The 12,237-nt window shown below is 37.1% G+C and overlaps 1 protein-coding gene across 1 annotated transcript in view; it reads right to left on the bottom strand.

The window, feature by feature from the left end:
* The window catches only part of LOC123537226 (phosphatidylserine synthase 2-like), a 65,252-nt gene that overhangs the window by 11,809 nt on the left and 41,206 nt on the right, over positions 1–12,237 (bottom strand). The window contains exons 9-12 of the mRNA XM_045320867.2: positions 11,049–11,167; positions 7,427–7,541; positions 3,809–3,954; positions 3,441–3,586 (exon numbers count right to left, since the gene is read on the bottom strand). Of these exons, the coding sequence (XP_045176802.2) occupies positions 3,441–3,586; positions 3,809–3,954; positions 7,427–7,541; positions 11,049–11,167 (526 nt within the window). The remainder of the gene's footprint in view (positions 1–3,440; positions 3,587–3,808; positions 3,955–7,426; positions 7,542–11,048; positions 11,168–12,237) is intronic.

Below are 12,237 nucleotides of genomic sequence, written 5' to 3'. Positions count from 1 at the left end.
GATGGTCCTGAATCGCTCACCTCTTCCCACATGATCCAGTTTTGAGTATGACGTCGTTTTTTCTATTATTTGACATAGTGACCTAGTTTTTGAGCTCATGTGACCCAGTTTTGAACTTGACCTAGATATTATAAAGATAAAAATTCTGACCAATTTTCATGAAGATCCATTGTAAAATATGGTCTCTAGAGAGGTCACAAGGTTTTTCTATTATTTGACCTATTAACCTAGTTTTTTAAGGCACGTGACCCAGTTTCAAACTTGACCTAGATATCATCAAGGTGAACATTCTGACCAATTTTCATGAAGATCCATTCAAGGGTATGGCCTCTAGAGAGGTCACAAGGTTTTTCTATTTCAAGACCTACTGACCTAGTTTTTGATCGCAGTTGACCCAGTTTCAGACTTGACCTAGATATCATCAAGATAAACATTCAGACCAACTTTCATACAGATCCCATGAAAAATATGGCCTCTAGAGAGGTCACAGCGTTTTTTCATTATTTGACCTACTGACCTACTTTTTGATGGCACCTGACCCACTTTTGAATTTGATTTAGATATCATCAAGGTGAACATTCTGACCAATTTTTATGGAGATCCATTCACAAGTATGGCCTCTAGAGAAGTCACAAGGTTTTTCTATTTTTAGACCTACTGACTTAGTTTTTGACCGCACATGATCCTGTTTCGAATTTGACCTAGATATCATCAAGATGAACATTCAGACCAACTTTCATGAAGATCCATTGAAAAATATGGCCTTTAGAGAGGCCACAAGGTTTTTCTATTATTTGACCTACTGACCTAGTTTTTGACGGCACGTGACCCAGTTTCAAACTTGACCTAGATATTATCAAGATGAACATTCAGACCAACTTTCATACAGATCCCATGGAAAATATGGCCTCTAGTTAGGTCACAAGGTTTTTCTATTATTTGACCTACTGACCTAGTTTTTGATGGCATGTGACCCACTTTCGAACTTGACTTAGATATCATCAAGGTGAACGTTCTGACCAACTTTCATGAAGATCTTTTGAAATATATGGCCTCTAGAGAGGTCACAAGGTTTTTCTATTTTTAGACCTACTGACCTAGTTTTTGACCGCACGTGACCCAGTTTCGAACTTGACCTAGATATCATCAAGATGAACATTCAGACCAACTTTCACACAGATCCCATGAAAAATATGGCCTTTAGAGAGGTCACAAGGTTTTTCTATTATTTGACCTACTGACCTAGTTTTTGAAGGCATGTGACCCAGTTTCGAACTTGACCTAGATATCATCAAGGTGAACGTTCTGACCAACTTTCATGAAGATCTTTTGAAATATATGGCCTCTAGAGAGGTCACAAAGTTTTTCTATTTTTAGACCTACTGACCTAGATTTTGACCGCACATGACCGAGTTTCGAACTTGACCTAGATATCATCAAGATGAACATTCTGACCAACTTTCATGAAGATCCATTGAAAATTATGGCCTCTAGAGAGGTCACAAGGTTTTTCTATTTTTAGACCTACTGACCTAGTTTTTGACGGCACGTGACCCAGTTTCGAACTTGACCTAGATATCATCAAGGTGAACATTCTGACCAACTTTCATAAAGATCCCATGAAAAATGTGACCTCTAGAGTGGTCACAAGCAAAAGTTTACGGACGCACGCACGGACGGATGACGGACACCGCGCGATCACAAAAGCTCACCTTGTCACTTTGTGACAGGTGAGCTAAAAAAAAAACAAAACTTTTGGTGTGGTTAGACTATTTTATTGTATACTTTTGACAATATTTGCTACATCTGATGTGTACTGAAAAAAGATTAATTGAAAATTATTTTTCTCCAACCATGCCAATGACATAAACAGGGGGCCAAATAATGCACAAATTAAGTAACACTATTCATATGTTTTCTGCCTGTTACTTTGGTGGAACTTAGATAATTCTGGAAAAAAAAACAAAACAAGGAGCTGCGTTCAATAAACGCTTGATGCCCCCGGTGGCATCCTTGTCGATACAAAGCAATCTAAGTCCAAAACGAGGTCAAGGTCAAACTGAGGTCAGGTGATGTTTGAAGATGAGGAATGGTCACAGGTTACATCTGTATTAGTATAAATTCATTCTTGTAAGCCGTATTGATGCTAGACGAAACGGTCCCATTTGGTTAACCAAGAGATGGCCCATAAAAAGCAACCTAAGTCCAAAATGAGGTCAAGGTCAAACTGATGTCAGGTGATGTCTCATGATTGTAAACAATTGTGCCAAGTTACATCAAAATCCCTCCATGCATGAAGAAGAAATGCTCTGGACAGTCATTCTTGAATTTGACCTTTGACCTCTTAGTGTGACCTTGACCATAGACCTTGGGACCTGGTTCTTGCGCATGACACTCCGTCTCCTGGTGGTGAACATTTGTGCCAAGTTACATTAAAATCCCTCCATGTGTGAAGAAAAAATGCCCCAAACAAAGTTTGTGGACACTGCCTGCCAGCCCGCAAAGGGTCATAATACGTCCTATCTTTCAGAGGGGCGTATATTACTGAATTGGATATTTAACATTTGATGGATTTACAGTAAAATTGTAAATTTTAAAAAAATTATCTTTAAGAAGAGGATTTATACTTTTTGGACATTATTTGAATGAACTTGAGAAAGGACCACTGGACAATGCTACATACCTGATATTTTGACTCTGGATCTTGCAGTTATAGAAAAGGGGATTTTTAAAGTTGTTTTTTTTTAGTGTAAGTAAAACAAGTGAAGCCCAAGGCGGGGCCAATATTGACTCAAGGGGCATTTGAATGAAATTGGCAAAGGAAGATTTTTAATGTTTTTCCTTTTTGTTGCCATGGCAACCAGAATTCTGCATGGAAAGAAATTCTTTGAACACATTTGGTAGAGGACTATCCAATGAACATTCTGGCCAAGCTTCATCAACTTCCACCAATCAATTTTGGAAATGTTGTTTAAGAAAAAGTGTGGTTGGATGACAGAACAAATAGATGGACAGACAACACATGACAGACTGTGCTTGATCACAAAAGCTCATCCCCGAGCACTTCATGCTAAAAACAGTAAGACAAGTTTTACTTGCTTAGAAATAGCGAATGGTTTATAGGTACAATAGTTTAACTTCTTTACAAATTGGGTTTGGAAAATGTTTCACCATTTGTTTTAATTATCTTATGCTAGTCATTTTGATACAAATTGCATCTTCCCAACAAATCATAAGCAAAGGCAAGATAATTTATATTCTTTTCCTTCGCTACAGACTGTTTCCACACTAGTCAAAAGTTTGCATATATGTGAGCATATAAGCCAATGGAGGAATAAATAAAAAGGTTAACTTGTTTACAAAGCATAAGTAATCCTTTATAAAAATAAATAATTTATAAGTTTAACAAATCCTATGTTGGTCATTATGTGTGTACATACCTAAGAATCCTAAGATCCAGAAATAAGCTATAGGTTTAGGAAGAGGTTTAGTGATGGTGTCATAATCAAACTTGACAGTTACAAGCAGTTCTGTGATCACAATGGCTAACATCATCCATGACTGTCTACCAAACTTGTTTGGTTCTCTGAAATATTCATAAATGTACATCAAATTTTAAAGCACTTGCTAAAAAGAAGTGTATATAAAATAGATACACCTCTATTATGGCCTGTCCGAGGCAAGTAGGTTTGTAATTTTGTATCACTGGCATTAACATCTCTGTCGTTTTAATGTTTGGTATAATCTATATAAACTGATAAATCTAAGTCAGTTAAGCAAACACAAAATACTGTAATGAGCAACTTACGGATCATCCAGGTATTGGAACGTTTCTCTTAGTGCAGCTGCACCCATAAATAAAATGAAGACAAGGCGGGTAAGGTTGAGATAATGTTCAGGAGGGATCCACAGCACAAACTTCAGGTAAAATGTGTTTAGCTCTGCTAGTAGAAACTGAAATGTTAAATAAAACTGCACAGTTTGACATTATCAAGTATTTATATCAAAATTACAGGAACCTGCCTGGAAAGTCTTTGGTCAATATTAAGCTGTTTCCAATGTCACTTAAGGAGGTAGGTTACCTTCATATTTGTATGTGCGCATGTCCAACCGGAAGCTAACGTGACGATTTACGACGACGTTTACGACAAACTAAATGTGTTTGTATATTCATTCTTCTGAAAACAAATCATGAACCTGTCTTCGATCTGATGCTTTATGGTTTAATAATTCAAAAATAATGAATAAATTGCCGCAGAAACGCTTCAAAACAATGTTGCCTTAAAATGACGTCACTGACGTCATGACGTTACGTGTCAGTTACCGCGCAAAATTAATAGTTTTTATCTTGAAAGTACGTAATTCTGTGCATTTTTTTAAATTTTAACTATTTTCAAATAACCATAATTTGCTGATATATTTTTATGAGTCTTTTGCTCTGAATAAAAATCAATATTTTGCTTCTTTTATGTAGTTATATTGAAATGTTATGCGGAATGTAAGAAAATGGATGATGGTAACCAATGTTATTTGGAATATAGTTGGGTGAAAGGTTACTTGTTACGGCCATTTTCAAATAAAAAATGTAGCAGTTTGATTTGTAATACCAATTTTTCAGGTTCCGTTGATAATTTGTTACTTATATACTAAAACTAAGACCTAATATTGTTCAAATTTCGGTAGAAAAAATGTGGTTTCTTGAATTGAATTGATGTTACCATGGAAACGAAGCCCGTGACCTATGTATCTAAATGTAAAATTCAAAAGCGTTGACACTGGTCTATTTAAGAAACACTGCTTCGGCTTTTTATTTTCATTTCAACAATATCCATGAGAATAATAGCAGCATGCTGAACGATTTTTCCATGAAAAATGCCAGACGAGGGGTACTGCTGTAAGTATTCTAAGCTGTGAAATTTGTTCGAATAAATGCAAATAACACGAAAATATAACTTACGTTAGAAATAATATGTTTTATAGCTACATTAACTAGACAGATAATCTTATTCAATATTTTTTATAAGAAACTACGACAAAAATCAAGATATAAGCTATTTTAAACATCTCTGTTGCCATGGTTACTTTAAACTTTAAGAAAAATAGGGTACTATGTAAAGTGCTTGGTATTTTGCTAATGATATTGCCCAAATATTCCATGTTGGTCATTAATAGAATGGCACTGAAGCCGTCGAAAACCCCTATTTTTATACATAGTTGTTTAAAAATGAGAGAAAATGCGTTACCATGGAAACACGAGCCCCGCGACATATACATTTTAAGTTTTTATTAGAAAGATAACGTGCATACTAGTAAAATTATCAATTATGCAGACTTCTACGGATATCAGTGAAACTAAAATAAACTGAAAAGTGTTAAATATCCGTATTTTCCTTCTTCTTTCAATATGAAATACCTTTGGAGGGTCATGTTCTTCAAACCTGGATAGAAATTGAACTTGAAGGGACAGAGACAAACGAAATTGAGATTGTAGCAGTTAAAACTTCATATTACACGAAATACAAAAATGTGCTGCGGTTCAACTTATTTGAATTTACCCTTGTAACAAGGTAACCTACCTCCTTAAGGTAAACAGAACTAGACTAGTCTTCAATGTTGGTGTAGATGAACTTGAAAAGGAAATTTTTGACAGAATCTTGCACCAAACTGAAAAGGCATTTTCAAGAATTTTGATACAATGTACTTTTTAAGTGCAGAAAAATGCACAAAAATTATGGTCACTGAGAAGTCTTATTGTCATGTGAGGACTGTGTCCAAAAACCATAATTGCAAGGTAAATTCAATTAGCAAGGTTGTTACAGGTATTTGGATCATTGCAGCAAGCTTGTGAAAGCTTGCAAAGCTTTTTGGCTATCTTACAAAGGCTTTCATGACAAGCTTGCATTAAATTCTTAATCAGGTTGCACAAACTTAAATGCAAGTTTGTACTAAAATCTTGTGCCAAAGTATTGCTTCTTGATATTTCTATCAAGACTTAGTGTTTTCTAGAAGAATGAATAAAATGGTTTATAAAAATTGAAGCTATTACTTTTTAAACCATTTTTTAACTCTATAACTTTTCCCTAGATATACTGATTCATCTTTACATCAAAAATGAAATTTCGACAATATCATTTTGAAGCACTTTTTATTTCCTACTTTTTACTGTTAGATATAATTACCTCCCTTTATTAAATCAATTATCTTGTACAGATTTAACAGGAATTATGCTCTGATCTTTGAGGGATTTCTAAATTATTTCATTATCAAGAAGGTTCAGTTTCAACATTGTAAGTAATAATAGAAGAGTTTAAAACAAGAGCTGTCTGTTGACAACACGCTCGACTATTCGAAAGATTGATGGAAGTATGGTGTCAAAATATACAGAGATTTTCAGACAAAAGAAGAAAAATGGATAAGACAAACAATATACCTGTATTTGTGGAACTGGATAAGCCTTGCATTATATGTCAATGTGTGACCATGATGGTAAGTGTTCAAAGTTTCAAAGCCATATATCAAACAGTTTAGACAAAACATGGAATGGTATGCGAAACTTAACTAATTTCTATGTCAAACAACAGCTGTCCGTAAGACAGCCAATGCTTGACTATTCGAATTGTTGTCCACAAAGCAGGAATATTACCCTAAATATTAAAATATCTCTAGAGTTTCAATCCAGTATCTGCATTAGTTTCTTGCATGTAAAACTTTTACCAGGATGTTCCAAGTCCAAAAGGGGGCATAATTTGGCCAAAATGCATGTCAGAGTTATGGGACTTCATGCTATCACTTAGATTTATAGCCCCGAAGACACATGTGAAGTTTCAATTCAATATCTGCATTAGTTTTGGAGATAGTAACCTGCATGTTAAACTTAACCAAGAAGGGGCAAAATTTGGCCAAAATACATGTCAGAGTTATGGGATCTGACCTAATGAGGTTAGTAAGTCACCTAGAAAAAGAAAAAATAAGTCTCAAAGCTAGATGCCTTTAAATGATAGCCATATGTTCTTGCATGCAAAACCTTAATCAAGGTGTGACGCCGATGCCAGGGTGATTAGAATAGCCAGACTATTCTTTGAATAGTCAAGCTAAAAAAGGGCCATAACTGAGCTAAAGTCTTTATCCTAGTTATGTAGTCTTGCCTACATATGTAGACTATGATGGTAAACAAGTGGTCTAAGTTTCAACTCATATGTCAAATAGTTTTGACATAACGTGGACTTGTACAAAAACTGAACCAATTTCAAAGTCCAAAAAGGGCCATAATTCAGCAAAATACTGATATCATGATGATAAACAAGTGTTCAAAGTTTCACGGCTTGACCTACTGGTAACTTGAACAAAATTTGCTGGTCCCCTCACTTTTGAGCGAATGAAATTCGATAAAATTACATTTACAAATGCATATAAAATATTCACTTACAATAACAAAAATTCCCAAGGTTGCAAACCATCTTATAAGGCTAGATGTGGGTTTCCAGTTGAAATCTGTCCAACTGTATGGTGTAAACTGTAAGGCAACACGCTTCATCTTACCCCTGAAATATACCAAACAACCTTCAAAGTGTTCTTGAAACATTCAATTACTTTCCTATTATAATTTGCACAATGTCATATTATATCTTCCAAATATTGTACAAGGAGCTTAAACAGTTTTCTAGTTATTTACAGTTTTACTGATGCATGGTTCTCAAGTTAATCGTCGGAAACTGTTTTCAAGGTTCAGGTCCCTGTGACCTTGACCTTTGATCTACTGACCCAAAAAATATTTGGGGTTATCTACTTCATAAGCCCAATTATACTACCAAGTTTGAAGGTCCTGGGTCTAGTGGTTCTCAAGTTACTGGGCAGAAACCTTTTTCAAGCTTTAGGCTTGTGACCTTGACTTTTGACCTACTCACCCCAAAAATATAGGGGTCATTTACTTCATAAGCCTAGTCATGCTACCAAGTTTGAAGGTCCTCATTCTCAAGTTTTCAGGTGGAGACTGTTCTCTCTACTGGACTGATGGACATGTGCAAAGCAATATACCCTCACTTTTTTGATGTGAGGCATAAGAATTGTAGTAGTAGCTCCTTTGCTTGGCATTCAGTATCTTACATGGTTATACCAACAGAAAAAAAAACAAGGAGCTGCGTTCAATAAACGCTTGATGCCGGCATCCTTGTCGATACAAAACAACCTAAGTCCAAAACTAGAAATTGCTTTTGTAAAAAAGCGCATGTCTCCCCCAATGCAAAGTCCTATAGGCAAGAAGTCAGTTGGGGTCAGGAGCGAAAGTCAAAGAGACACTGATGGTTGGATGCAATAGGGATCATCTACTTGGCATGTCCAGTCATCCCGCTAAATTTCAACACTCTTGGCCTAGTGGTTCTTAAGTCACTGTTCAGGCTCCTGTGACCTTGACCTTTGATCAAGTGACCTCAAAATAAATAGGGGTCATCTACTCTGCATGTCCAATCATCCTATTAAGTTTCAACATTCTTGGTCAAGTGGTTCTCAAGTTATTTCCAAAAAATGATTTTACACGACCATGCCCTTGTGACCCTGACCTTTAATAGACTGACCCCAAAATCAATAGGGGTCATCTACTCTGCATGTTCAATCATCCTATGAAGTTTCAACATTCTGGGTCAAGCGGTTCTCAAGTTATTGATTGGAACTGGTTATCAATGTTCAGGCCCCTGCGACCTTGACCATTAACAGAGTGACCCCAAAAACAATAGGGGTCATTTACTCTGCATGAACAATCATCCTATGAAGTTTCAACATTCTGGGTCGAGAGGTTCTCAACTTATTGATCGGAACTGGTTATCAATGTTCAGGCCCCTGTGACCTTGACCTTTAACAGAGTGACCCAAAAAACAATAGGGGTCATTTACTCTGCATGAACAATCATCCTATGAAGTTTCAACATTCTGGGTCGAGAGGTTCTCAAGTTATTGATTGGAAATGGTTTTCCACGTTCAGGCCCCTGTGACCTTGACCTTTAACAGAGTGACTCCAAAATCGTTAGGGGTCATCTACTCTTCATGACCAATCATCCTATGATGTTTCAACATTCTGAGTCAAGTGGTATTGATCGGAAATAGTTTTCAATGTTCGGGCCCCTGTGACCTTGACCTTAAACAGAGCGACCCCAAAATCGTTAGGGGTAATCTACTCTGCATGACCAATCATCCTATTAAGTTTCAACATTCTGGGTCAAGTGGTTCTCAAGTTACTGACCGGAAATGGTTTTCAATGTTCAGGCCTCTGTGACCTTGAACTTTGACGGAGTGACCCCAAAATCGATAGGGGTCATCTACTGTGCATGTACAATCATCCTATGAAGTTTCAACATTCTGGGTCAAGTGGTACTCAAGTTACTGATTGGAAATGGTTTTCAATGTTCAGGCCCCTGTGACCTTGACCTTTAATGGAGTGACCCCAAAATCGATAGCGGTCATCTTCTTTGCATGTACAATCATCCTATGAAGTTTCAACATTCTGGGTCAATTGGTTCTCTAGTTATTGATCGAAAATGGTTTTCAATGTTCAGGCCCCTGTGACCTTGACCTTTGACGTAGTGACCCCAAAATCGATAGCAGTCATCAACTCTTTATGATCAATCATCCTATGAAGTTTCAATATTCTGGGTCAAGTGGTTCTCTAGTTATTGATCGGGAATGGTTTTCAATGTTCAGGCCCCTGTGACCTTGACCTTTGACGGAGTGACCCCAAAATCGATAGGGGTCATCTACTCTTCATGATCAATCATCCTTATGAAGTTTCAACATTCTGGGTCAAGTGGTTCTCTAGTTATTGATATGAAATGGTTTTCAATGTTCAGGCCCCTGTGACCTTGATCTTTGACGGAGTGACCCCAAAATCGATAGGGGTCATGTACTCTTCATGACCAATCATCCTATGAAGTTTCAACATTCTGGGTCAAGTGGTTCTCTAGTTATTGATCGGAAATGGTTTTCAATGTTCAGGCCCCTGTGACCTTGACCTTTGACAGAGTGACCTCAAAAACAATAGGGGTCGTCTACTCCAGCAGCCCTACAACCCTATGAAGTTTGAAGGTTCTAGGTCAAATGGTTCTCCAGTTATTGCTCGGAAATGAAGTGTGATGTATGGACAGACAGACGGACAGGGCAAAAACAATGTCTCCCCCACAGGGGGGAGACATAATGAGGTCAAGGTCAAACTGAGGTCAGGTTATGTTTGAAGATGAGGAATGGTCACAGGTTTCATCTGTATTAGTATCAATTCATTCTTGTAAGCGGTATTGACGCTAGACGACACGGTCCTATTTGGTTAACAAAGAGATGGCCCATATAAAGCAACCCAAGTCCAAAATGAGGTCAAGGTCAAGGTCAAACTGAGGTCAGGTCATGTTTGAAGATGAGGAATGGTCACAGGTTACATCTGTTTTTGTATCAGTTCATTCTGGTAAGCGGTATTGACGCTAGACGAAACGGTCCCATTTGGTTAACCAAGAGATGGCCCTTATAAAGCAACCTAAGTCCAAAATGAGGTCAAGGTCAAACTGAGATCAAGTGATGTTTGAAGAAGAGGAATGTTCATAGGTTACATCTGCATTAGTATCAAGTCATTCTAGTAAGGGGTATTGATGCTAGACGAAACAGTCCCATTTGGTTAACCTCGTACGGACGGACGGACTGATGTACGGACAGGACGATCACTATATGCCTCCCGCATCAGTAGATGCCGGGGGCATAAAAACCCAAGTAAGTATCTATTGAAGGATATCTTTTAGGTTGCACAAGATCTTTGTAGGTCAAGTCAACTCCTGATCATATGCAACATTAAACAATGCTGATACTTTGCTTTTCCTCCAGTACTAATTTCACTCATGGGATACTCATTTTCATGTATTTCATAGTAGCATCAACCCATTGAATTAAATCTGGATTCTTACTATTTTCTTTTAAATTTAACAAATTCAGGTCAGCATGAAATAAAATAAGTGACTTTACAGTCTCTGATAAAACTAGTCCCGAACCTGTGACAACATATTACTAAGTTTAGTCACCAACCTGTAAGTTGGAATGTTCCACATTCCTCTCCAATGGTAAGGCTTCATAGATAAATACTTGAGCGTTTTCATCCCTAGGTAAATTCCTAGACCATTACATACTATGGCATCCATAATCCACTGAAACACATACACATGGCCTCATATGTCTTTTATTTTGAAAATTACAAACATTTATTACTAAAAATTTTCTTTTAGATCATCAAATTTGCCCCAGTATTCTCACAAGAAAAAATGCTTAGTCCTGTATACAAAATACTTATGCTATCTATTTCTAGCTGTAGTTTCGTAAGACAAATTAAAGGAAGAAGGTGTGGTATATACAACAGTTATAAGTGCCCCTAGAAAATTTAAACGAAGAATAATTGCAAACTAGAAGCAGTGACACTGAAATAAGGCTCCGTGTGTATCAGTGTTATATACAGGGCACGTTCAAGAACCAGACTAGGCTAAAATAGCTGGACAGGCCTAATTATCTAAAAAGATTTCTCTCTCTCTCTCTGTTCTGAGGGCTTTGTCTCACTCTGTCCCTCTGGTCAGATCGCTCTGTCGGTAGCAACTAGAGCTATCACTAAAGGTGATGAATGTACCCCCCGCATGCACTGACACAGTATATTGCAATTTGACGCACACAAGATTGCATAATTATGTGGACTGTATGTATATAGACTGTATGTATACAGTATAGTAACAAAAAACAAAGTCCCAACTACGCAGAATATTTATCTAAAAGAATGTAACATGTACCATGCACAACTAGGGTTGGTACTGATCACTTGTGTGAAGTTTCATTAAATTGTGTGCAAGGGTTTGGTAGATTAGGCACGCACAAGATTGCATATGCAGACTGTATGTACATAGTATGTTAACAAGAAACAGAAGTCCCATAACTCTGCAATTTTTGCCGCTGAAAGAACCTAACATGCCCAATGCACAACTACTGTTATTACTGATCACTTGTGTGAAGTTTCATTAAATTGTGTCAAGGGGATGAGGAGAGATGGTGCCCACAAGATTGTGTCTATGTACCGGGTATATAGTATAGTAACAAAAAAAACAAAGTCCCATAACTCTGCAAATTTTTTTCTGAAAGAACCTAACATGCCCCATGCACAACTACTGTTGGTACTGATCACTTGTGTGAAGTTTCATTAAATTGTGTCAAGGGGATGAGGAGAGATGGTGCCCAC

Source organism: Mercenaria mercenaria, chromosome 17 (genome assembly GCF_021730395.1).
Source record: "Mercenaria mercenaria strain notata chromosome 17, MADL_Memer_1, whole genome shotgun sequence".
Lineage (NCBI taxonomy): Eukaryota > Metazoa > Mollusca > Bivalvia > Venerida > Veneridae > Mercenaria > Mercenaria mercenaria.
The sequence above is the reverse complement of the archived record's forward strand: the minus strand, read 5'-3'. Positions and strand labels throughout refer to the sequence as shown.